General features: G+C 42.5%; 1 protein-coding gene across 5 annotated transcripts in view; it reads left to right on the top strand.

Annotated features, from left to right (window-relative positions):
* Window positions 1–76: 76 nt before the first annotated feature.
* Window positions 77–27,492, top strand: part of PWWP2A (PWWP domain containing 2A) — a 39,782-nt gene continuing 12,366 nt past the window's right edge. For 2 of the 5 annotated variants that reach the window (XM_066341953.1, XM_066341951.1), the window contains exons 1-2: window positions 77–723; window positions 23,155–24,119. In XM_066341953.1, coding sequence (XP_066198050.1) covers window positions 152–723; window positions 23,155–24,119 — 1,537 coding nt within the window. In that variant the 5' untranslated portion in view covers window positions 77–151. Of the gene's footprint in view, window positions 724–1,960; window positions 2,058–6,929; window positions 6,976–23,154; window positions 25,835–27,492 lie in introns of those variants that run through there. The other 3 variants (XM_066341950.1, XM_066341952.1, XM_066341954.1) reach the window with 3 other exon arrangements.

Genomic DNA, 27,492 nt, shown 5'->3' with positions numbered 1-27,492 from the left:
GAGGGAACCAATGGCGCGGTGCCAATAACGAGCCTCAGTGAAAGGGCGGGACAAAACTTCGCGGGAGGGAGGGGAAGGCCCAGAAAACCAAGTAGCGCTGCCGCCGCCGCCGCTGCAGCCGGAGTTGGAGGAGGGAGAAGCCAGGAAGAAAATGGCGGCCGTGGCTGCAGAAGCGGCAGCGACTGCAGCGTCCCCCGGGGAGGGGGGCGCCGGCGAGGCCGAGCCGGAGATGGAGCCCATCCCCGGCAGCGAGGCCGGTGCTGACACCCTCCCGGTCACGGCCACGGAAGCATCTGTGCCGGACGGCGAGGCCGACAGGCAGCAGCCCTCCCCTCAGGCCCACGAGCTGCCGCCCTCGCCGCCGCGGGAGCTCTCCCGCAGCCCGGAGGCGGCGGAGCCGGAGCTGAAGCCAGAGGAGAAGCCGCCCGGCGCGGTGGTGGAGCCGGCGGCAGCCGCGTCCCAGGAAGGGCCCGACCCCCCACCTTCCCCTGCACCGCCGCCCGAGCAGCCCCCGGCTCCCGAGGAGCGCCCGGAGCCGCCGCTGCCCCAGCCCGCAGCCCCGGCGCTCTTGCCGCCGGCGGGCGGGGACTCCGCGGTGTCGCAGCTCATCCCCGGCTCGGAGGTGCGGGTCACGCTGGACCACATCATCGAGGACGCACTCGTCGTGTCGTTCCGCCTCGGGGAGAAGCTCTTCTCCGGGGTCCTCATGGATCTGTCCAAAAGGTACCGCGCCCACCCCAGCACGCCGCTGGGGTCCGCTCGGTCCCCGGGGAGGGTGTGAGCCCGCGTGGCCCCTTCGCGCCTGCCGGCGCCCCGCCGCCCGCACCGCCCTCGGGTCCCGCGTGGCGCGCGCTGCGAGTGGGGAAGCGCGCGAGGCCGGGAGAGGGCGGTCCTTGCCCCAGGTGAGCGCCGCGAGGGCAGGTGTGCCAGCGGGCGGGGGCGCCGGGGCACGGCGGGCTCGCAGACCTCACCCCTCACCCTCGGCGACCTGACCCTGGCTCAGCCACCCTGGGGGGTGGTCGGGGGGGTTAATGCAGAACGCGAAGGTTTTTACCAGAACACGGCGGTGGGTGGGCATGATGGCTTGTGAGGCACTTGTTCTCAAATTAACCTTTAACTTTAATGAGATTGGTGAAGGGTGTGTGCACTGGGGTTCCCCAAAGGTGACCTGTTAACTCGTTACAAGGGAAGAGAATTTGTGTAAAATGAGTCGTCTGACGGTTATTCTTACTGTTAGAACTAATTCTCCTTAGATAATTATTGTTCAACAGGAGACACATTTGGCTAATTATGATGATAGTTTTTCAGGAAAATCTGAAGAAGAGATCGGGCTTTTGGTTTCTTTTTAAACCGTGAATATCAAGGTTGTGTGGTATTAAAGTGTTTGAATCCTGACGTCTAATACTAGGTGTAAATTTATCTGTTAGGACAAGAAGGTTGAGTTCACCCACCAACCTCTGCTTTAGCACATTTTCACCTTTTCATTTGTTAATGTTTATGAGCATTGCTTTAAACAGGTGAAAAGGATAGTACAAGGCTGGAAGTGTTGTTAACCTTTTTACTTTTCTTTTGCAGATGTGAAGTGCAGACTCCCCATTCACTGCTCTCCATTCTGTTTCCTGCAACAGCACACACACTCTGATGGTATCTCACCTGTTTGGAAATGGCTTATTTTAGTGTGTTTTACTTCCTAACAGCTTGCATTGCCATCACGGCACAAGAGTCCTTCCTCACTGTGGGAAAAACTTATTTAAAAGTACATTTCGAACAAGGATGGGGCAAAAGATGGGAGTTTTTACAGTGATTTCTGCACTTTATTTAACCTCAATTTTTTTAAAGTTTTTATTTAAGAGTTTTGACTTAGGACTTTAGCACTTTTGGTTTCATAGCTAGAAAGCAGAATGAGACCCTCATGCTTTCTACTGATGAATTTAATAGCGAGAGAGAGAGAGAGAGAGGGAGACTCAGTAGTGTGTATGCTATTGAATCAAACAGAAGTGAAGGCCGGTGATTGTGAGAATCTGGATTTCAGATCTGCAAAAGGAAGGTGCAAAAAGGTAAGTTGTTTCTGGAAATGGAATGGACAGTGCTTTCCTGTTTTGTTTTGTTTTTTTGTTTGTTTTGGGGGGACTCGTCCGGGATCTGAACCTTGCTTTCCTGTTTTGAGGTGCTCATTATGTTGGTGTTTTACTTTCTTAAAATTTTCTGTGGTAAAGAATTGCAATTCAGCTTTTGAGTTTTGGTCTCTATTGCTAACATTTTTTTTTTTTTTTACAGTGACAGAGAGAGGGTCAGAGAGAGGGGTAGACAGGGACAGACAGGAACAGAGAGAGATGAGAAGCATCAATCATCAGTTTTTCGTTGCAACACCTTAGTTGTTCATTGATTGCTTTCTCATATGTGCCTTGACCGTGGGGCTACAGCAGACCGAGTAACCCCTTGCTCGAGCCAGTGACCTTGGGTCCAAGCTGGTGAGCTTTGCTCAAACCAGATGAGCCCACGCTCAAGTTGGTGACCTCAGGGTCTCGAACCTGGGTCCTCCGCATCCCAGTCTGACACTCTATTCACTGCACCACCACCTGGTCAGGCTAACATTGTTTCTTAAACAGCAGTTTCTTTTTTGGGGGAAGCTATTTTCATTTTTATTATAAACCTTTTACATTTTGATTCCTTAAACTTTAAAACATTAAAATGTAAAAGGTCAATATTACAGTATTTAAAAAAAATCCATTAAGGGAAACCAATTTCATTCAGCACATATTTATTGAGCACATCTGTGTGTAAGACGCTCTCCCAGGTAGGTGGTATTTATTCCTTGTTAGTGTGCTCACAGGTGAAGGCAAAACCCTCCACCAGGGAAAAGATTAGGACTGGCTTTATTGCCATACTCCCTTTGTTAGTGTGCGCTGGCACTGAACCCTAATATCGCCCAGGTATACCTGAATGTGTATGAGACCCACTTCCTGCCTTCTTACCTGGGGGAGGCACGCATTGTAAGTGCCTCCCATGTAAGAAGAAATTACATCATGAGGAAAGTAAATACATGGGCTTTTTAAAAATGTATTTCATGTAATTATTATTGGGCAAGGCTTGACTACTTGGGCATCCCTTTTTCATAACAATATGATTCAGAGAAATGGAACTGCGAGTGTATTTTGTTAATCTGCTTATCTTGATGGTGTGTATTCATGTGCACTTTTGGGGTTAGCTGATGATCCAGGAGATCCTTTATAGACTACCAAGACCATGACTGTTGTCATCATTTGCTTTAAAAATATTTTGTATTCTATTTGAATTGGCCATGGAATTAAACCTTTAGGTGAAAATTAGAGCTTCCTCTTGAGTGCCTATTATGTACCAGGCATTGTACCACATGCTTTACTTTATTTAGTGTTTGTAACACGCGTGGTATTTTTATTTATATAGGAGGAAATTGAGGTTCGTTTAATTTGGCCAGTCATTTAACTTATAAATGGCAAAGTAAGGGTTCAAATACTTGGGCTGGCAAATTTTCTTTTAAGTAGTAAGAATTGTATATTTCTGAAATTGAAGTGCTTATCTTGATTTCAGTAGCAGTATGGGGTAATCCAAAGGCTCTGGGTGTTGAAGCAGATTCCTGAGCCGCCAGTAGCCATGGCGCCTTCTGCCTGAGACGACCCATTTCCTTAGCCGTGTAGTGGAATGCACGTAGGCCCTGAAGCCATGGGTCTTGCCTGTTCAGGGAGGTAGGGAAAAACAGCATTTAGGAGACTACTAATTGCATCAGTGTAAAAAAGGGCTAGTTATTGCTTTTAAAATTATTCTAATAACATGCGTGGTACAGAAATGTCTTTTAAAGTTGGAGGAGATGTTCACTGTGTAGATGTTTGATCAAGACCTGCTTTTTTTATTTATTCATTTTAGAGAAGAGAGAGAGAGAGATAGAGAAGGGAGGGAGGAGCAGGAAGCATCAACTCCCATATGTGCCTTGATCGGCAAGCCCAGAGTTTTTGAGCCGGCGATCTCAGCATTCCAGGTCGACGCTTGATCCACTGCGCCACCACAGGTCAGGCAAGACCTGCTTTTGAGAAGGAGTTGACATTCTTCCCTTTCCTGTCACTGTATTACAGTATTTTTTGCCCTAATTTAATTTGTTTAGATTTTTATAAAGGTTTTCCTCCTGACCTGTGGTGGCGCAGTGGATACAGCGTCGACCTGGAATGCTGAGGTTGCCTGTTTGAAACTCCAAGCTTGGCTAGTCAAGGCACATATGGGAGTTGATGTTTCCTTCTCCCCACCTCTTCTTTCTCTGCTGTTTCTCTAAAACTGAAAAAATAAAATCTAAAAGAAAACGTTTTTTTCCATTGCTTTAGGGGGCGCAGGGGAGAGAGAGAGAAGCATCGACTCATTCCACTCAGTTGTTCCATGCAGCTGTGCACTCGTTGGTGGTTTCTCTCATGTGCCCTGACCAGGAGTGAACCTGTGGGAGGGACAGCGTTCTATTCGCTGAGCCACTCAGGGCCCTTTTGCCTTATTTTTAGGGTTAGTTAATTGAAGAACACTTTTTTGAGGAGAATCTCTTTATGGAAAAGAGCAGGACACATGTAATTTAAAAACTGAACGAAAAGAAAGTGGTACTAAATAGCGGACCAGTCTGGACTGTGTCAGGGTGCTTGGGTTCTAGTCCTGGCCTCCAGCTGACACAGTGACTTTGGGCAAATCTGGGCCTCTCTGGGCTCAGTCTTTAGTTCTGCTGAGGCTAATTCATTTTGACTTGAGGCAGTTCACTTAAGTGCAAACAAACTTAATGCCTCCCCTTATATATATGTAAAGTGAATAGGATGACCATTTAGTCTGGTTTTCCTGTCTCATGCTAGTTTGTTACTTCCTTTAATATAGGTTGCTTTGGCCAATAAATGACCCTAAAAATGAGTATATTTGAATAGCTGTTTAAAACAGATTTTATGTATCCTAGTATTTTTTTGAAACTTAATGCCTTTAAGGTGATCCATACATTCTCTAGTTTTACTCTTGGCTCCTCTATTTTATACCTAGCCTTCTTAGTTAGTTTTTATGTTTTTTAAATACTTATTGGTCTTAGAAAGAGGGGGGAGAGAGAAGAGAAACCTCAGTCTGTTTCTGTGTGTTCTCAGGGGATTGGACTGGCAACCTCTGCATATTGGGACAAGCCTCTAACCAACTGAGCTATTGGGCCAGGGCCTTAGGTAGTTTAAATTACCCACCTACTGATTCATTAGCATTGTCTAATGACAGCAGTGTAATTACTAGCAGATGAAAATAATTAACCCACAAATTCAGTTTGGTTTTCCTATTCCCTTTTCTTCCTTAACATGCTTTTGAAATTTTGACATAGGTACATTTGTTTCTTCATTTAGCTTGATAAAATAAGCATTCCTTCAAGTTGCTAAACTGTCTGAATGATTGTTTTAGACAGAGTAATAAATCAGTGGTTATGCCATAACTTCTGTTTAGTTTTTTATTATGTGAAATGAACCTCCATGTATGAATTATCCTTCCTTAGGCATTTATCAACCTTTAGCTATACTTGTGTCGTGTCCCTCCTGCATTATTTTTTATTTTTATTTTTTTGTATTTTTCTGAAGTTCGAAACGGGGAGGCAGACAGACTCTCGCATGTGCCCGACTGGGATCCACCTGGCTTGCCCACCAGGGGGCGATGCTTTGCCCATCTAGGGCATTGCTCTGTTGCAACCAGAGCCATTCTAGCACCTGAGGCAGAGGCCACAGAGCCATCCTCAGCGCCCCGGCCAACTTTGCTCCAATGAAGCCTTGGCTGCAGGAGGGGAAGAGAGAGACAGAGAGGAAGGAGAGGGGGAAGGGGTAGAGAAGCAGATGGGCGCATCTCCTGTGTGCCCTGGCCGGGAATCAAACCCGGGACTCCCACACGCCAGGCCGACGCTCTACCACTGAGCCAACCGGCCAGGGCCCCTCCTGCATTATTTTGAAGCAAATCCTAAATATATCACTTTATTTCAGTATTATAGAGCTCCAAAATGATAAGGACCTTAAAAACCATAACAGTATTGCTATTACCACACCTAAAATAACAGCAGTTCCTTTATATCATCGTATCCAGTCAGGGCTAAAATTTCACAGAGCAGTCTCAAAATTAACATCTCATTATACATTGCAATTGCTTGATAAGTTTTCATCTGCAGTTCTTCCATTACTTTTATTCCCTTGCAGTTCATTTACTGAAACCACACATAGTTTCGTAGGATATTCAGCATTTTGGATTTTTTCCAAGTGCATCCCCTTGGATACATTTTCATAACATTTAAAAAATAGTTCTTTTCCCTCAGGAGCAAACTGAGCGGACAGCTACCACAGTCCTGTGAGGGCCTCTTTTGAAAGCCTTGTTTTGAATCATCAGAAATGATACTGGTATCCCTTGCCTGCAAACATTTAGACCTATCCCTTAAATACACCTCCAGTTTTAGTAATTCCAAGCGGAAAACTTGAGCCAGTCAAGATGATCCGCAAAGACAAGAGTGCTCAGCTTTCTCAATCCACACCTGCAGGGACAGTGTTTCCTGGGACCTTTCTTTCTACAGAGAAGGATCATTTAAATAGTTACGTGCTGTTCTCTGTCTTAATAGTGACAAAGCCACTACTAATGCTTAAAAACCCTTATGCATTTTCATTTTGTGATACATGCTTACTAAAGGGTGTAGTTGTATTTCAGAATTGGTCTCATGCAGATAATGACTGTGTGTGTGTGTGTGTGTGTGTGTGTGTGAGATACTGTTGCATTCAAAAGAATTGAGGTGATTTCTTTATAATAAAACTTCAGATTTCAGTAAGTTCTTAAAGCAATTTGTAGAAAATTGACTTGTTTTTAAGGAAATGTAAACCAAGACGATGATTTTTTTTCTTTACAGAGATCATGAAACGTATGGTGCAATAGCCCTACTTTTGGTGGGAAAAATATACAGCCATTCATTCTGGTGAAGCAGTGAGTAGTGGTATTAGTAGTTTATGCTCGGTGTTCAGCTTGAGAATTTAGGCCCTTATGTAGTATGCTTGAATGATTGTGTTGATTTGTACATATTTAACACACTTAAATATTTTTTGGTGATAGTTCTCATATCCCAAGGTGCTGATAAAAGTCCTCACAGCAGAATCACACAGAGGAATGTGCTTATCACTCTCTGACCCCGACAGCAGCTGTAGGACACACACACACACACACACACACACATTCTCTCTCTCTCTTTCTCTCTCTCTCTCTCTCTCTCTCTCTCTCTCTCTCTCTCCCTTTCTCTCTGTATTGAGAATGAGCTCTTCCATGGCATGTTGGACTGAAATCTTTTTTTTTTTTTTTACAGAGAAAGAGAGAGTCAGAGAGAGAGAGAGACGGAAACAGAGAGAGATGAGAAACATCAATCATTAGTTTTTCGTTGTGGCACCTTAGTTGTTCATTGATTGCTCTCATATGTGCCTTGACTGTGGGGCTACAGCAAACCAAGTAACCCCTTGCTCAAGCCAGCGACCTTGGGTCCAAGCTGATGAGCTTTGCTCAAACCAGATGAGCCTGCGCTCAAGCTGGCGACCTCGGGGTCTCGAACCTGGGTCCTCTGCATCCCAGTCTGATGCTCTATCTACTGCGCCACCGCCTGGTCAGGCTGAAATTATTTTTTTTGAAAGTGATTACTTGAACATTGAACCCTAGTTTGAATCTGAGTGTAAAGAATCCAGTAGCATGGTATTAAAAATAAATTTTATAACTAAGTTAAAAAATTAGTTAACTAGATGTATTATACATAAGCTATTCCAGGCATATTTTATTGGACTTGGGATTTCTAGTGAGGTTTCATTTTCAGCATTTTGTGGGAAATAAGACCATATTTATTTCACTGTGTACTATGTTCTCCATGCAGCTAGGTTTAATCTTCCTAAGAACAATTTATCTGGGGGGCTTTTTAAAGAGGTTGTATATTATGTGCTCATCCTCTCTGTTATGGCTGAGTTAATTTCACATTGATAAAAAAATGAAAGATGTCCTTAGAGCTTATTTGTGCCTATGAAGTACATCCTTATTTCTTGATATTTGTTGGCCCTGTTCTCCTTACATTCCCGGATTAATTCAGGCACACATTACCTGAAGAGTAGGACTTGCTCTAGTGACAGATCTTGCAGGAAAAGAAGTGGAGGTTAAGTTACATTCTGGGTGGATTTATTTATTTTTATATTTTAAAACATTTTGCTTTTATAGAGAGAGGAGGGCGAGGGGGACTGGAACGAGAAGTATCAACTCAGTTGCTTCACTTTAGTTGTTCATTGATTGTTCCTTGTATGTGCCTGAACCAGGCAAGGCCAGGGTTTTGAACTGGCGACCTCTGCTTTCCAGTTTCTTGAACCTGGGTCCTCTGCATCCCAGTTCGATGGTCTGTCCAATGTGCAAGTACAGGCCAGGCATCTGGGTGGATTTAGTGTCGAATGTTGTTTATAGACATTTTTGGGTTGGACCTGAAAACTAATGTGCGTAAGATTTCTGAGCTCCTCTACACAGTTCTGCATTTTCAACAAGGTGATTCTATTTTTTTATTTTATTTATTTATTTTTTTACAGATACAGAGAGAGGAATAGACAGACAGGAAAGGAGAGAGATGAGACTCATCAGTCATCAGTTTTTCGTTGCGACACCTTAGTTGTTCATTCATTGCTTTCTCATATGTGCATTGACCGTGGGGCTACAGCAGACCAAGTAACCCCTTGCTGTTCAAACCAGATGAGCCTGCGCTCAAGCTGGTGACCTTGGGGTCTTGAACCTGGGTCCTCTGCATCCCAGTTCGATGCTCTATCCACTGCGCCACTTTTAAAAAGTTACTGGTCAATTTCAAATGGATGTAATCACAAAGAAGCAATACATGTGGGGGTGGGCCCTGGGTGGCAGGTGTAGATCTTTATTACAGAATAGTTAATTAAACTTGGAAATAGTTTTTTAAAATCTGATTGCCCACTAAAAATTAGGTAGACCATAATTTTAATCTCTTTCCCATTGGACCAATAGTCAGTTTACTGCAGAATAGTGGATTGTAGGTTTTTAATACCTGCACCTCTGCCCTGGCTGGATAGCTCGGCCTAACCCGCAGAGGTGGCCGGTTGTATCCCTTGTCAAGGCACATACAGGAACAGATCAGTGTTGCTGTCACTTTCACTCTCTTCCTTCTTCTCTCTAAAATCAGTCAGTTAGCCTGACATGTGATAGTGCAGTGGATAGAATGTTGGCCAGGAATGCTGAGGTCGCCAGTTCAAAACCCTGGACTTGGCTGGGTCAAGGTACATATGAGAAGCAACTGAGAGTTGGTGCTTCCTGTTCCTCCTGCCCCCCTGCCTTTCTCTTTCTCTCCTCTCTCTGAAATAAATAAAACCTTTAAAAAATAAAATCAATTAAAAAAACATGCCCCTCTTACAAACGTGCCTTTTCTTTGGCTTTTCTGCATATATTCCCAACATCAAAGAAGGTTGCCAAGCTTCACTTTTTGTAATTAATAGCAACTATGTATTTCCCACTCTTATGTAGGCAAGGTGCCAGGCACTGGATACATTGTTTCATCTTACTCTGGAACAGCCAGTGAAGTCAATTCTAAGTCCTTTTCAGAGATAAAGACATTGAGGCTCAGATTTAAGTAAATTGCCTAAAATATAAGTGGTACATATTAGTAGGTACATTGACAATGCCCTTTTTTAAAAATTTTTATTTATTAATTTTAGAGAGGTAGGGCAGAGAGAGAAAGAGAGAGAGAAGGGGAGGAGCAGGAAGCATCAACTCCCATATGTGCCTTGACCAGGCAAGCCCAGGGTTTTGAACCGGCAACCTCAGTGTTTCCAGGTCAACGCTTTATCCACTGCTCCACCACAGGTCAGGCAGACAATGCCTTTTTGAATGATAGCTCTCTTAAGATTTGAAAACAACCCTGTTTTAATACACTTAACTGTATGTTATTACCATTTTAATTCGTTTTTGTAGAGTGAGGGAGAGAATCAGAAAGATTGATTTGTTGTCCCATTTATTCACATATTCGTTGGTTGATTATTTTTTTTATTTTTTATTTATTCATTTTAGAGAAGAGAGACAGAGAGAGAGATAGAGAAGTGGGGGAGGAGCAGGAAGTGTCAACTCCCATATGTGCCTTGACCAGGCAAGCCCAGGGTTTTGAACCGGCGACCTCAGCATTTCCAGGTCGACGCTTTATCCACTGCGCCACCACAGATCAGGCTCGTTGGTTGATTTTTGCGTGTACCCTGACTGGGGCTCAAACCTGCACGTTGGCTTATCAAGATGACGCTCTAACCAACTGATCTTCTTCGGCCAGGTCTGTCATTATTACCGTTACCATTTTTAGCTTATGATTTTTGTGGGGCTTTACCTAGGTAGGCAGAAATGATAGAGCTCTCTTTCCTCACTCAACCAGGCAACAGCTGCTGCTTTGAAAATGTGACTTGCGCCTGACCAGGCTGTTGCCCAGTGGATAGAGCGTTGGACTGGGACGCGGAGGACCCAGGTTTGAGACCCTGAAGTCGCCAACTTGAGCGCGGGCTCATCTGGTTTGAGCAAAAGCTCACCAGCTTGGACCCAAGGTCGCTGGCTCAAGTAAGGGGTTACTCGGTCTGCTGTAGCCCCACAATCAAGACACATATGAGAAAGCAATCAATGAACAACTAAGGTATCACAACAAAAAACTGATGATTGATGCTTCTCATCTCTCTCCATACCTGTCTGTCTGTCTGTCCCTCTCTGACTCTCTCTCTGTCTCTGTAAAAAAAAGAAAAAAAAAATGTGATTTGCTCTCCAGTTCAATTTAGTGACCTCTTTGTTCATTTTGGAGATGAGTTTCTTCATATATGGTCCTGGGGCTTAAATTCGTTATCCCTCGTTTTGCCGTGGCTGGCCTGGCCCTGGCGACAGTGGAGTCCATTGTTCAAGAGGAGCCAGAGTTGGAGCTCCTAGAGCACAGGGTCGACATTTCAGGGTGGGGTGACCGAACCGGAGAGGGATTTTAAAGACTAAAATGCATTATGTTGTTTATGGTAAAACAGAAAAGTGAAATTGACTACATTTCCTTTTTTAAAAAGTATCTGTTGTGGGCTACAGTGTTGAGAAATACTTAATCTTCTGTGTGATGGACCCTTCTGGACATAATAAAAAATACTAAAAGTACATAGAAATCATAATGGAAACATAGAAAACTTAAAACTGCTTATTGGTATCTTAGAGCCAGGCCCAAGGGAATTTGTTCAAGTGTTTGAAAACTGATGAGTATTGACATTAATAATTAAGCAGGTCCTTTTATAGCAGAGTTCATTTTCTTGGGAAAATGTCAAGTATGTTGCTCTAAGTGATGTACAAAAGTGAGTCAAGATGTATCTGCCTGTAAAAATATTTTGCCACTTTGTGGCTATTACCATTTTTTTTGGATGGTTATTTTGAAATATACTATTATAATTTGAATACTATACAGATGTTACTATTTTTGCTTTAAAAAAGACCGAATCTTAAGTGTTTTATGTATAGTTTTCAAATCTGGTCATCAAGATAAGCTTTTTAAGAGGATTATTAGAAGGTACCTGATTGGGAGCTTGAAATGTAAATTATTATAGTTTTAACTTCTTTTCCCCCCACCTTTAAAAGCTATATGTGATTTTATAAGAGGATTGAATAGACTTTAAAAGATCGAGTACATTTTTATGGTTAGAAAGATGTTCTTTTAAGACTTTTATTCAGCCCCTTTCCCTACTCAATTTAAAAATATTTTCTAGTATTCTTATTCATAATTCATGTATGCTTTGATTTTATGTTGCTAAAATCTCCCTTCTCACCTGTGTGGGTACCCATAGTCCTTGCAGTAGCTATTGTAATAGGTGGGGCTTTTAATTAAGAACATCATTTACCGTGGCTGATGTGCTCAGTCAAGCACCAAGGTTGTGAGTTACATCCCCAGTCAGAGCACATGCAGAAAGCAACTAGTGAATGCACAACTAAGTGGAACAACAAATGAATGTTCTCTCCCTCTCTTCCCCTCTTTTCCCTCTCCATATCTCCCCCTTCCCCTCCTTCCTCTGTTCCTCCCTCTCTTTTCCCTCTCTCTGACTCTCTGGAATCAATTATATAAAAAACATCATTCATTCACTTACAATTAATAAAACCTCTAATACATTTTAATACAAGTAATAGTTCCCATATATTGTGCCTACTTATTGTGTACTCTAGGCCCTATGATAAGCAATTATGTATATTTTAAATTTTGATGACAATTCTGTCAAGTTAACTACAATTTCAAAATCCTAAAGCTCTGAAAACGGAACTTTTTGTTACTTTTTTGGAGGCAAAACCTATCATGATCTGAAATTATCTGATGCTATTAGATCTATTTGTTCCATTTAGTGTGAATGTTTTTTTCATTTCACTAGTGAAATATTAATATGCTTGATAATAGGGTGCTTTTTTTTTTTCTTTTAGCTGGGTCATTGTCTTTTTTTTTTTCTTTTTTTTAGGTGGATTTATTATCTTTTGCAAACCAGAAAAATCATGAATTCTGAAGCCTGTCTACATCCACGGGATTTAGAAAAGAGCATGTGGACAGCTGCTCCACGCCCTCTGTGGGGAAGCTAGGTGGAGGAGAGGGTGAGGGGAGGCAGTAGTTAAGAACCTGACTTCTGGATGACTGCTCAGATTCATATCCTGGGTCTGTTGCTTACTAGCTGTGTGGTTGTGGGCGATCACTTACCCTCTCTGTTCTTTTGTTCAGCTATGAAATGGGGATAGTAAAAGAACTTGAATAGGGTGGTTGTGATGATTATCAAATAGTATAAATGGGCACATATTTAGAATAGTGCATGCCACATAGTGAAATGCTACCAAGTGGCAGAGCTAGGATGAAGGGGACAACAGGCAGTGTAGTCACTTAATATGGGTTGGCTCAATAGCCAGTCAACCTAGATCCTGTTAGGTTGTGGGCTACAGTGTAATCTGCATCTTTAAAGTATCTTGAAAGAATCTGTAGAAATTTCAGGTAATCCTGGTGAAATATGACTTTCCCCTTTAAATTAATAAGGAAGGAAGATGTTTATATCTTACTAGGAATGAGATAACAGTGGGAGATGCTTCTTAGTGTTTTTTTCCCACTAACCCCTGCAGCAGATGGCTTTCTTAGGAAATTACAGTCTTTGTCCTGAAGAGATAGTTAAGTCTCATTAGGGAAATTGAGTCCTTATGGCCTCCCTGCTTCCTATATGCTTTTAAGTCTAATGGAAAAGTGTTCACCTTTAAGAAGGACATTTCAAAGGCAGGGAAAGGAAATTTTTCTGTGTTCTTTGTACCTCTTATGGGACCAGACTAGTACAGCTGAGCTTAAGTTTTTTTGGTTTTTTTTTTTGGTGAGAATTCATGTCTTTTATTAAGCTACATACTGAGGAGATTACAGAAATGTAAAACAATGTCACACTTCTAATTAGTTTCAGAAAAAACGCAGTTTTTCATAAAAGTATTATTTGTTAACATTTAATGAGTTTATTATTATTTTTACATTGATCATTAAAAAGTATTTTTAAAACTTCCCAGTTTTAATTTCAAATGCAATAAATATCTGTAGATATAACCCACATGAATAGAAATTCTTTGCAGTCCCTAATAGCTTTTTTTTTTTGTATTTTTCCGAAGTTAGAAGCGGAGAGGCAGACAGACAGACTCTCGCATGTGCCTAACTGGGACCCACCCGGCATGCCCACCTTGGGACGATGCTAGGTCTCTGGGGAGTTGCAATCAGAGCCATTCTAGCGCTTGAGGTGGAGGCCATGGAGCCATCCTCAGTGCTGGGCCCAATTTGCTCTTCTTTCTCTAATTTTGCATGTTTGTGCTCTGCAGCTATGTTTTTTTTCTTATTAAAATTAAACTGTGCATCCTCCTCGGCTTTCTGTAACTTTCTTTTCTTTTTCTCATATTCTATAAGCTCTCCTGATGTGCTGATTTCCTCAAAAAACTGGGTTCTTTCTTTGGGTTTTTTCATTGAAATCAACTCTACAGTTCCCTAAAAAACCAGACAGTTCTGTGCTTTGACTATTATACCTATCTTTTCCAACTCTGCTATATAAGCAGAACGACTCACAGGATTGTCATCAAAACGAAATTCTGAGCATCCTCCTCGAATAATCCTTGCAAATGTTTTCTCTTCTCCACTTTCCTCCACATATACAATTTTTACACTTGCAGAAGAAGAAACAGGCTTTCCAATATGTGCTCCGTGAATAAGTTCTTGAATATGTTTCACTCTTAAATGAACTGTTTTCTCTCCCATTACAAAACTAAGTGCATCCATTACATTAGATTTTCCTTAATTTTGGGGCCTCTTGAAAGGGCCTATGATCTGGCGGCCTCGCCACAACTTGAAGTTCTCCACGACCAAGAGCTCCAAACGGCCCATGGCTGCGAACTCCACGCCTCAGCCTGAGCTTAAGTTTTTAACAGAGGTTTAGACACTCTCAATCCTTTCACTGGCCTTGTCTTGTTGAGAGACTAGTGTTCCTTACCCACCACTCTTACCTGTAGCACAGCATCCTCTGCCAGCTGGATTGCCTTTCTTTATTGCTTATTTAAGCCTCTGCATCCTTATCTCCTGTGGAGGAGGGAGTCGTGTTGCTGACTGGTGACGCCCGGGCTGCATCTGGTCATCTGCAGCTTTTACCACACCTACTCAGTGTTTTACTTTATTAAACCAGCTTTATTGGTTACCAGCGTCCAAAAATGGGTAACCAGTCTTCACCATTCCTTACGTGATTCTTCACCTGATCAACAAAGCCCATTGCCTGGGCAGATTCCGCAGGGAGGTTGTTCTCTGAAGGCTGAGCACCTTGGCGGTGACTAGCATTCTAGGCCCACCTACTGAAGTAGGTCCTAGGGCTGGGACCTAGTTTCTTGACTGTAATTAGCATATTTGCATTTGAGTAGAGATTTTGTGCTTACTGGTACTCGAGGTGGGTTTGCTGGCATTTATGCTTAAAATAGGACAATTTTTTTTAAGCCTTAATGTTTTGGTGGAACTGAGGTAAACAATTCAAGATTATATATACTTTTTTTTTGTGATAGAGACAGAAACAGAGGGACAGATAGGGACAGACAGGAAGGGAGAAAGATGAGAAGCATCAATCATTAGTTTTTCATTGTGCGTTGCAACACCTTAGTTGTTCATTGATTGCTTTCTCATATGTGCCTTGACCGCGGCCTTCAGCAGACCTAGTGACCCCTTGCTGGAGCTAGCAACCTTGGGTTCAAGCTGGTGGGCTTTTATTCAAACCAGATGAGCCCGCGCTCAAGCTAGCGACCTCGGTGTCTCGAACCTGGGTCCTCTGCATCCCAGTCCGACGCTCTATCCACTGCGCCACCACCTAGTCAGGCAGATCAGAGATATTCTTGTACATAACCACAACATAGCTTTCAAATTCAGGAAGCATTGACAGAGTACTTTTATCTAATCTGCAGCCTGTATTTCATTATTTTGTCAGTTTTCCCAGTAATATCCTTTAAAGCTTTTTCCTCCTCTAGTAAATGGTGATGTAGATAGTTGCAATATAAAATAGAGTATATGTAAGAAGGACTCTTCCCCAGTTGAAGTTTGTCTGATCCTCGCCATGAGAGGATCGAGGTCGGGTTCAGGTCCAGGCATGTTGTGGTCTTGGTACCTCCTCTGTAGCACCTTAGTCACTTTCTCTGCTGTTTCTCTGGGATTCTTCCTCAGGGCAGGGTGTGGTCCTGCTATTCCCCAGTGTTACTGTTCCTTTTCTTGTGCTAATTATTCCTTTACCACCATGAAAATGATACTGCTTCTCATCTAACTTGCTCCTCTACAATTAAAAAATTTTAAATTGTGGTAAACACATGAATGAAATGTACACTGTTAACCATTTTTAATGGTGTGGTTCAGTAAATGTTGAGTACATTTAGATTGTTGTGAAACAGATCTCCAGAACTTTCATCTTGGAAAACGAAAACCCTGTACCCATAAAACAGTTCCCCATTTCCCCTCCCTCCAGCCCCTGGCAACCATCACTCTACCTATCTAGTTCTGTGAATTTGACTACTTTAGATATTGTATATAAGTGGAATTTATTTATTAATTTATTTTTTACAGAGATAGTGAGTCAGAGAGAGGGATAGACAGGGACAGACAGGAACGGAGAGAGATGAGAAGCATCAATCATTAGTTTTTCATTGCGCGTTGCGACACCTTAGTTGTTCATTGATTGCTTTCTCATATGTGCCTTGACCATGGGCCTTCAGCAGACTGAGTAACCCCTTGCTGGAGCCAGCTACCTTGGGTTCAAGCTGGTGGGCTTTTGCTCAAACCAGATGAGCCCGCGCTCAAGCTGGCGACCTCGGGATCTCGAACCTGGGTCCTCTGCATCCCAGTCCAAAGCTCTATCCACTGCGCTACCGCCTGGTCAGGCTATAAGTGGAATTATATAGTACCTTTTTGTGTGTGTGATGGACTCATTTTACTTAGCATAATGTTCTGAAGGTTTATCTATGTATCATGACAGGATTTCCTCTTCAAGGCTGAGTCATAGTGCATATGTATATACCATATCTGGCTTATCCATTTGTCTCTGTGGGCACTTGGGCTGGTTCCATCCTTTTGGCTACTGTGAATTATGGTGCTATGAACATGGTTTTGCAAATACTTCTTTGAGACTCTTTTCAATTATTTTGGATATATACTCAGAAGTGCGTGTGCCAGCTCTTTGTAATTTTTTGAGGCATAGACGTACATTTTTATTTTGTAATTGAATTTCATTTGTATTGAGGTTAAGTTGGATATAACCAACCTTAGAGATGAAATGTGAACCAAAACAAGCTTGCTTCCCAGTTTTTCTCCTTTATGGTTTAGCTTCTTGCTAATTTATTTAAGGAGTTATAATTTTTGAAGAACTCACCTTGAAATAAAATAAATCAGGATATGATTTTTTTTTTGGACAGAGGGACAGATAGGGACAGACAGACAGGAAGGGAGAGAGATGAGAAGCATCAATTCTTTGTTATGACACCTTAGTTGATCATTGATTGCTTTCTCATGTGCCTTGACCGGGGGCTACAGCAGACTGCGGAACCCCTTGCTCAAGCCAGCGACCTTGGGCTCAAGCTGGTGAGCCTTGTTCAAACCAGAGGAGCCCGCGCTCAAGCTGGCGACCTTGGGGTTTCAAACCTGGGTCCACTGCGTCCCAGTCCGACACTCTATCCACCGTGCCACTGCCTGGTCAGGCAGGATATGATTTTTTTTTTTTGGTTGTATTTTTCTGAAGCTGGAAATGGGGAGAGACAGTCAGACAGACTCCCGCATGCAACCGACCGGGATCCACCCGGCACGCCCACCAGGGGCGATGCTCTGCCCACCAGGGGGCGTCGCTCTGCCGCGACCAGAGCCACTCTAGTGCCTGGGGCAGAGGCCAAGGAGCCATCCCCAGCGCCCTGGCCATCCTTGCTCCAGTGGAGCCTTGGCTGCGGGAGGGGAAGAGAGAGACAGAGAGGAAGGAGGGGGAGGGGGATGGAGAAGCAAATGGGCGCTTCTCCTATGTGCCCTGGCTGGGAATCAAACCCCCGTCCCCCGCACGCCAGGCCGACGCTCTACCGCTGAGCCAAACGGCCAGGGCCAGGATATGATTTTTTAATTGGTTAATTAAATGTTTTCTTACTGTATGTTTTTTAAGGGAAAGGATCCTGGGAGGGAAAGTTTTCTTTTTGTCACCTATTCATCTGTTGACTGGGGAAACGTCTGGTCCAGCCAGAACACTGAGGCCTGTCTCAGTGACCCTCTTAAATTTTTTTTCCCTGAGCATTGAATTCTCTAAGGCCTCTGTTTGTGTGCCTAAAGTTGATAATGCCTTAATTTTTTGTTTCTTTATTTTTGTGTATAATATTTTTTTTATTTTAGAGAGGAGAGGGAGAGACAGAGAGAGAGAGGAGAGAGACAGAGAGAGAGAAGTGGGGGAGGAGCTGGAAGCATCAACTCCCATATGTGCCTTGACCAGGTAAACCCAGGGTTTCGAACCAGTGACCTCAGCATTTCCAGGTCGACGCTTTATCCACTGCGCCACCACAGGTCAGGCATTTTTTTGTGTATAATATTTTTTAAAGAATCTGCAGTTGGAGCTTGGCAGCGATCAGAATTGGAAGGGAGAAAATGAGGATCAGTTGTGTACTATTAAACCAATGTAAACAGGAAGAAAAAAATATAACCCTAGGTCGGAGATGAGTTGCTTGAGGTCGCTACGAAGTTATGCTGACAAACACTATGTGTCAGCATTTAAAACACTTGCCAAATAAGAGATAAGAATGATCAATGTTGGGCTTTTTAAAAAGCTGAGTAGTTGGTAGCATTTTTAGTTTCGTGTGAGATACTCAATTGGAAAGGGAATTTGGATCATGGTCATGAGCTTCACTCTGAGACGTCATGCATATTTAGGTATAGGATTGCTTGGTAATGCTAGAAATTTGAGCAAATACCATAATTTTGTAAAGCCTATCAGTGGGCAGATAAAGGCTTCATTTAATTAACGCTAGAATCATCCATAAATTTCATATTTCTAAAGTGGAATCCAAATACAAAATACTCTCCTATGTCCTATAATAGTCACATTTTGAATTTTGGCTTTAAATACTCTTTATGTTTATATTTGTTTCATCTTTACATAAACTGAGGATTCTTTTTCATGGTGATTTTCTCTTACCTTGACACAAAATGACTGTTAAGCCCAAGTATTCTCCTCAAAATGTTGACACTCAATTATGCCTAAATTATTAAGAAGATAGCTATATTTAAAGCTTTTTATAGGATCACAGGGAATTGCAAAGATCGCACAGAGAGGGCTCTTGTACAGTTCATCTGATTTTCCCCAGAAGCTGCCTTCATTTAAGTGATAATACCTGAACAGTTTTTCTGTAGAGTTTTTGGGTCGTGGAAAGAAGACTGGAAATGGGTAAGGGGTAGACTGAGTCTCTAAAGTATGAATAAATATTTTTGCGCCGTATACAAAAAGGGGTAGAGAAAAGAGGAGAGACACCTTGTGTTTTATTACCCAGCTCCTGGAGCACTTGGGAAGGTTCTCATAGTAAAAGCTCAGGCAGGGGATTTTTTTTTTGGGGGGGGGGGGCGAAAGACAGGAAGGGAGAGAGATGAGAAACATCAGCTCATAGTTGCGGCACTTTAGTTGTTCATTGCTTCTCATACATGCCGTGAGAGGGGGGGCACTCCAGCCAAGCCAGTGACCCCTCAGGCAAGGGATTCTAATCAGCCTTCCAACTTGCCACTGTTATTAAATAAAATCTTTCTCCTGTGCTAAAAATTAAGAATCTGGGTTGTACTGTAGGAGAATCTTGGCAGTTGCCCTTGGAGGCAGATATCCACAGACTACACCAAGAAATGGGATTTGAGGGTTTTAAAACACCATAGTTTGGTTGTTACTTCATATTCTTTGTTTTTCTTCTTTTTCTTGTATTTCTCTGAAGTTGGAAACGGGGAGGCAGTCAGACAGACTCCCGCATGCGCCCGACCGGGATCCACCCGGCACGCCCACAAGGGGGTGTCGCTCTGCTGCAATCAGAGCCATTCTAGCGCCTGAGGCAGAGGCCATAGAGCCATCCTCAGCGCCGGGGCAAACTTTGCTCCAGTGGAGCCTTGGCTGCAGGAGGAGAAGAGAGAGACAGAAAGGAAGGAGAGGGGGGAGGGGTGGAGAAGGAGATGGGCGCTTCTCCTGTGTGCCCTGGCCGGGAATCAAACCCGGGACTCCCGCACGCCAGGCCGACGCTCTACCAATGAGCCAACCAGCCAGGGCCATATTCTTATTAAGGTTACAGTTTCATAGGTCAGTAGCTTTCAAACTTGTAAGTGTAGTTACAAATACATTTTTTACATGTGAATCCATATATACATACACAGAGGAAACAGTCATTATTTTGTATATTTAGACTGATTTTAATTTTTTAATTTTTAAAAACTTCTTTACCCCCCACTCTCCTAGATTGGTTTTAAAAATTCATTGGAATCATAATTGCACTCGTCCAACTCGCTTTCATCTGCAGCCTGCCAGCCTCTGGAGATGCTTCCCTGACGCTGCTGAGTGTTACCCCTTTAGGATCATGTCAAAGGTCCTGGGCTCAAGCCTGCGACCTTGGGGTCTCGAACCTGGGTACTCTGCGTCCCAGTCCGACGCTCTATCCACTGCGCCACCACGGGCCAGGTTGCATGTTTTTCTTCAGTGTCGGCAGTTTCAACCCCATGAGGGTGAACACACCAGATTCCACAGCTTATTTGATATAAACAGCTTTAATAATTGGCTAGCTCATTCTCACATTGAGATTATAAATTAAATATAAAGAAAGAATCCCAAACTCTAGTTATTTACTATGGTTGAAAATAAGGTCAAATTACATTTGTTGCTTGTGCAGCTAGGAAATGTGCAAGTGTAATGGGGACAAAGTGACGGCTTCTTAAGAGTTAGAAACAATATAGACAAGTGGTCTGTAAGCTGTGTTTTATGTAGCCCTGTATTAAAATAGAAATCACCTCTCCTTTGTCCTATCATCTTGAGAGAGTGGTTATTGAACCTTTTATGTGAGAGAAGGCTTGCTAAATGCTCAAAGTGCCTAGCAGTTAAGTAGCCAGGAAGCAAAAACTTAGGTACCAGCTGCTATGCTAGAATAAAAAGCCACTTTTTGCAAAGTTTGGTAACAGTGAGGAGTGTGTCCTTCCGTTGGACTAGCCCAGACCCAGACTTGTCCCAATGTAGGTTAAAAAACAAAAAGGCTTTCCTCTTCCTTTGTGTTTTCTAAGTATTTGCTCTAAGTTGGTTTGTGGTAGCCAAGCTAGAAGACTTGAGAAAACTGTATGTGTTCAGTCCAGATATCCTAGTGGTGCTGGCTCTTCCTATAGCCTTGCCCTAATTTAGGTGTGTCTGTAGTCCTGCTTTAAGTTACCTAATGTCAAGACTTCTCCCTAACAAAGGTATTCTGAACCCTTGGGGTGGGGAGGAGGAGGAGTGTAAGGACAATTTAGAAAATCTGAGAACGAAAGACTTGTTCTCCAGGAAAACAGACATAAAACAGAATACAGTGTCAGGGTTCTGCCTGACTCCCTGAAACTAATCTTTGGGGTCTATGCACCTCTGTCCTGAAGGATTGGCATTATAAATTGTATTGTGTTTAATGCTGTTTGACTCAAATAGTGTTTAAAATTAAGCCTATTAAAAAAAATAAATTAAGCCTATTAACATGTATATGATGAAATTATTTGGTGGTGTGACTTTATTTTTATGTGCAGGAATCTGAATGTAGTGAGTTTAGTTCAAGTCAAGGGTTCCTGCTGTGCAGCCCAGGCAGATCAGCCACAGCTAGTGCTTTTTTTTTTTTTTTTAACATAGAGTCAGAGTGAGGGATAGACAGGGACAGACAGACAGGAATGGAGAGATGAGAAGCATCAATCATTAGTTTTTTGTTACGACACCTTAGTTGTTCATTGATTGCTTTCTCATATGTGCCTTGACTGTGGGCCTTCAGCAGACCGAGTAACCCTTGCTCGAGCCAGTGACCTTGGGTCCAAGCTGGTGAGCTTTGCTCAAACCAGATGAGCCTGCGCTCAAGCTGGTGACCTCAGGGTCTCAAACCTGGGTCCTCCGCATCCCAATCCGACGCTCCATCCATTGCACCACCAGTCAGGCAGGTATTTCTAATTGTATAAAAGAGTCAAGGTTACTGACCCTTCTGTTTTATTAGAAACTGAGAATGGTATAAAAATGTATGCCATTGCTTTGTAAACTGGATCTGGATCTAAAAGGTGTTTTGAAATCCATTTCATGCATCTGACTAGAATTAAAACAAATAAAATAGACCAGAGTAGGAAAAAATTACCATTATGTATCATATAATACAAGGTTAAGTATTTAGTGAGACTTATGCTTACATGTGTATTCATGTATGTATAGATGCTAGCATGTATATATATAAATAAGCATTCTTAATTGGATTCTGATGTGAAAATACAGGGTGGGGAAACGTAGGTTTATAGTGTTTATATGGGAAAATAAGATAATTAATAAGATACAAGAGGAAACAGTTTTGCATCCTCAAAACTGTAAACCTACTTTTTTCCTACCCTGTATTTTGCAGTGTGCGATGTGATTTTAAAAAGTCAGAAACCCACAGCTCTGTATCATTCAGTTTTTGAGGTACTTGGAGTATCTGAACTCCCAGTGTTTTGCTGTGGGGAGTATGGATGAAGGGCTTAACATAAGAGTAAAGGGCAACTGATTTTGAAACTTCAGTGATTAATAGAGATAAGATTTTATTAATTCAATATTTTTTGGATAGCTAAGGTTAAATTTGTTTTGTGAAGCTTTTGAGAGTTATTCTAATCAGAGGGAAGATACGAATGTTACAAAATTATAATTGCATCTACTTGGAGGTTTTGTGTATAGTTCAAACAATAGCCAGTGTTTGTTTGTTTATTTGTTTTTTTGGTGACAGAGACAGAGAAACAGAGAGGGACAGATAGGCACAGACAGGAAGGGAGAGAGATGAGAAGTATCAATTCTTCGTTGTGGCACCTTCATTGATTGCTTTCTCATTTGTGCTTTGACCCGGGGGGGGGGGGGGCTATAGCAGAGCAAGTGACCCCTTGCTCAAGTCAGTGACCTTGGGCTCAAGCTGGTGAGCCTTGCTCAAACCAGATGAGCCCACACTCAAGCTAGCAACCTCAGGGTTTCTAGGAGTTTGAACCTGTGTCCTCCATGTCCCAGTCCGACGCTCTTATCCACTGCACCACCGCCTGGTCAGGCGACCGATGTTTAATAAGAGGGTATCTGATATCCTTTCTGATTCAAGACTGGAAAGGTCCATTCTGAATTCAGTTACTCTGGCATTGCTTAAAGCAACCATTTGAGTATTTCTGTTTTAACCAAAAATGTGGCACCAATGAAATATGGAGGGCTCTGCGATTTTGCTGGGAGGTATCAGCGGGTTTCTGTTTTTGACCTTTAATGTGAAATAGTTTTTAGGAAAGGTCATATAAATAAATAAATACTAGGTATTGTTTAAGAAATTGTATTATAGCCATTAACTTAATGGCTTCTTCTTTCATTTCTTTCAAAGGTTTGGGCCCCATGGGATCCCTGTGACAGTATTTCCCAAGAGGGAATATAAGGACAAACCTGAAGCCATGCAGCTCCACAGTCGTACATTCCAGGAAGGGACAGAAGTCAAGTGTGAAGTGAATGGTGCTGTTCCCGACGACCCCTCTCCTGTCCCACCGCCTGAGCCGAGCTTGGCCGGAAGCCTGTGGACTTCCAAGCCACCACCCCTCTTCCATGAAGGAGCCCCTTACCCTCCCCCTCTGTTTATCAGGGACACATACAACCAGTCAATACCTCAGCCGCCGCCTCGGAAAATTAAGCGACCCAAAAGAAAAATGTACAGGGAAGAACCTACTTCAATAATGAATGCTATCAAACTACGACCCAGGCAAGTCCTGTGTGACAAGTGTAAAAACAGTGTTGTTGCTGAAAAAAAGGAAATTAGGAAAGGTAGTAGTGCAAGTGATTCTTGTAAATATGAAGATAAAAAACGGAGAAATGAAAGCATAACTACTGTGAACAAAAAACTGAAAACTGACCATAAAGTGGATGGGAAGAACCAGACTGAAAGCCAGAGAAGAAACGCTGTGGTTAAGGTTGCTAGCATTGCTCACAGCAGAGGCAGAGTAGTCAAAGTTGCTGCTCAGGCACATACATCAAAAGCTCAGTTAAGTACTAAAAAAGTGCTCCAGAGTAAGAACATGGATCACGCAAAAGCCCGGGAGGTACTGAAAATTGCCAAAGAAAAGGCACAAAAGAAGCAAAATGAAACCTCTACGGCCAGAAATGCACACTCAAAAGTCCATTTCACACGTCGGTATCAGAGTCCTAGCTCAGGTTCCCTTCCGCCCCGGGTCCGATTAAAACCACAAAGGTACAGAAATGAAGAAAACGACTCTTCTCTGAAGACAGGACTTGAGAAAGTGCGGAGTGGCAAGCTGGCACCCAAGCCCCAGTCTCGTTGCACCTCTACCCGCTCAGCAGGTGAGGCCCTTTCAGAAAATCCGAGTCCCTCAGAAGGCCCCGAAGAGGCCACCAGTAAGGTTCAGGACACAAATGAGGTGCTTGTGCCTGGTGAGCAGGATGAACCAGAGACACTGGGCAGAAAGGGCAGCAAAAGCAATATCTCTGTTTACATGACCCTAAATCAAAAGAAATCCGACTCTTCCAGTGCGTCAGTGTGTAGCATTGACAGCACAGATGATCTGAAATCCTCCAACTCGGAGTGTAGCTCTTCCGAGAGCTTTGATTTTCCTCCAGGCAGTATGCATGCACCTTCCTCCTCCACCTCCTCCTCCTCAAAGGAAGAGAAAAAGCTCAGTAATTCCTTGAAAATGAAAGTCTTTTCCAAAAACGTCTCTAAATGCGTCACACCAGATGGCAGGACCATATGTGTAGGGGACATTGTTTGGGCCAAGATATACGGCTTCCCTTGGTGGCCAGCCCGTATTCTTACTATAACTGTGAGCCGGAAAGATAACGGCCTCTTAGTCCGACAGGAGGCCCGTATTTCCTGGTTCGGGTCTCCGACAACATCTTTCCTTGCGCTCGCACAGCTGTCCCCCTTTTTAGAAAACTTCCAGTCACGCTTTAATAAGAAGAGAAAGGGCCTGTATCGCAAGGCTATCACAGAGGCGGCCAAGGCTGCCGAGCAGCTGACCCCCGAGGTGCGGGCTCTGCTGACGCAGTTTGAAACCTGAACACGGACAGGAAGGTAGGCGAGAGCCCGTGAGGCGCCACACACTTCTAGTCTAGTTAGGAGTCGCCTCCACGAACCAGCCTGGCCAGAATGGAGGAAGAACTCGCACTCAGTCGGCTGCTTTTTTAAAATCAAAACTTCACCATAGAGCCATTTTTAGACCGAGAAGCTAAACTGAACAATCAATCAAATTTTGTCTTAAGGAAGTGAGATTTTAGCAGTATTTTTCAGTTTTTAAGTCTAAAACCATCCCAAGGCATAGGAGCCATAGCCTCAACTGAAAATGAATTCTTGCAGGGACTGTTAATTGCCATTTGTACCTAGTACTGTGTGTATGTATGTATATATCTATATACACGTCCGTGTGTATATACATACGTACTATATGTAAATATATAGCCTGTCACTGTGTGACACGGGTTGCATACTGGGGATTATAGTAAGGGCTGGTGAGCTGGGGCGACTAGTGTGGCTATTTAATGACTACTTGGTTTTTTAATTAATGAACACTTAGCCTTTCTATGTGTGTAATGGCGGAAGAGCTCGATACTTAGGTGTCTGACAAACAGACGCTTGCTGTTCAGTTGCCGACTGGGGACAGCCGGTGTTTGGGAGGAAGGCTGTCCAGGCGGGCTGGGTCTGAGTCATCACTCTCACGCCTTTGTTCAGTGGGGAGTTAACAAAAAACTTTCCAACTTCTGGTTTGGGAGTTCAGATAGGTTTGTTCGTCTTTGGATATGTAAATAGTTGATTGCTAAATTTGGTCAGATTTCTCCTGACTAGCTGTTCCTAAATTCTTAGGATACGTCCTGATGAATTACACTTTGTGAATTAATTGTCATATGTGTAATTGTTGCATTTTGGATGTACCTAATTTGATAATTTTTAAAAAAATATTTCCGTTTAAGGTATCTGTTTGCAGGTCAGAAAATGAGAAAATGTAATTGTAATGCTCTGAAATGTAAAAAAACAAGCTGTAAATAAAATCGACTAAATCCAAATTATTTGTGTGTGTTTCTCAAAAAGCTTTGAAAAATTTCAAAATGGTAGAAAATTATATTCTTTGTAATGGTGTAGAGAAGGTGAAAAATCAAACTTCTTATTTGCCCTATCAGACAATGTAAATCTGAGCATAGACAATATTCTTAAAATGAGGTTTTGCAGTATGCTTCTAGGGTTGAGACCCTTCTGCCAATTTCTCAGAAATGTATGGGTTTTATTTTTTTTTTCATTTTTAGCCTTAGTATTTCGTCACATGCTTTGTATCTTCTATTTGGGAGTTACAGCCAGTCTCTTCTTGGTCCTCTGCCTCGGTATCCTTGCTTTCAGGGCTGGTACTTAACTCGTTTTCTACATGGTCCATGTCTCTGGCCCTGAGATTCGGTTTATTTTCCGATTTTAGCCTTGTATTGTTAGTGAAAAAAATCCGATTGCCTATGAAGGCAAGCCTATCCCAAGATGAAGTTGCAGTCATACTTGTGTCTAACTTAACTTTTAACTTGGATGTGTCAATTTGATACTTCTGGAAACTTGAAAGAGTAACTTTGGATTTCTAAATAATCCAATTTGAAGTACTTCAGTTACTATGGAATTAATGAAAACCTTAACGGAGATTTAATATCAGTGGTCTCCTATTAGCTTCTTTAAGGTTATGGACTTCTATGATTTATGTAATGATTTCTGCAAAAGAAAGACTTTCTTCTGGGGTCCTCAGTCAATGCTTTTTGATTATAATAAACACACATTAAAAAAAAATCAAGATGTTTCACTTGAAGAGAACATATTCTTTCCTGCAAACAGAAACAAGTATAATATTAAACTTATTTTGATAACAGGTTGAAAGAAGTTCACATCGTGATCAAGGAATTTTAAGGAAGTATCTTAAAAAGATTTTCCAAGAATTTGTTTCAGATTAATGAACTTGTTCAGATACTTTTGAAAGTTTTATTATCTAAGGCTCAGATTTAACAAGGCAGAGCAAAAGGCCACCTAAACTAGGTAATTCCAAGGGTTCCTATAAATGATCCAGGTGAGTTATATCTTAACATGGTAGTTTTCACAGTGATGCCATTAATATAGTCAAGTGCTTTGGCAAATGTGCTTTTGTGGCGTGAATCATATTTGATTGGTTTCAGAAGCCATAGGAAAAAAAAAAGCAGTCATGATTGTTGAGTACAGAAATAATACATAATTTTATGTATTCCATACCTTGAGGAAAAGGTTTGAAGCATAATCACAAATGTACATGATGTCCAGTTATGCCAAATGACCCCCTCCCCATTATAAATTGGCATTCTGGCAATTTCATCTGAAGTTACAATAGGAAGACAAGTTTTAAGGAACTTCTGAATAACTGCATATTAATGTTTGTTCAAATAGAAATTTCTTTAGCAGCTAGATAAATTTGCAGATACAATAGAACTGGATAATTATAAGCCCCCCTCTTTTAATATTTCTCTTTATTTATTTTTTTTGCATTTTTCCAAAGCTGGAAACAGGGAGGCAAACAGACTCCCGCATGCGCCCGATCGGGATCCACCCGGCATGCCCACCAGGGGATGATGCTCTGCCCATCTGGGGCCGTCACTCTGTTGCATCAGAGCCATTCTAGTGCCTGAGGCAGAGGCCACAGAGCCATCCTCAGCGCCCGGGCCATCT

The sequence above is a fragment of the Saccopteryx leptura genome, chromosome 6 (assembly GCF_036850995.1).
Source record: "Saccopteryx leptura isolate mSacLep1 chromosome 6, mSacLep1_pri_phased_curated, whole genome shotgun sequence".
Classification (NCBI taxonomy): Eukaryota; Metazoa; Chordata; class Mammalia; order Chiroptera; family Emballonuridae; genus Saccopteryx; species Saccopteryx leptura.
This window is presented reverse-complemented; position numbering and strand designations above follow the sequence as displayed.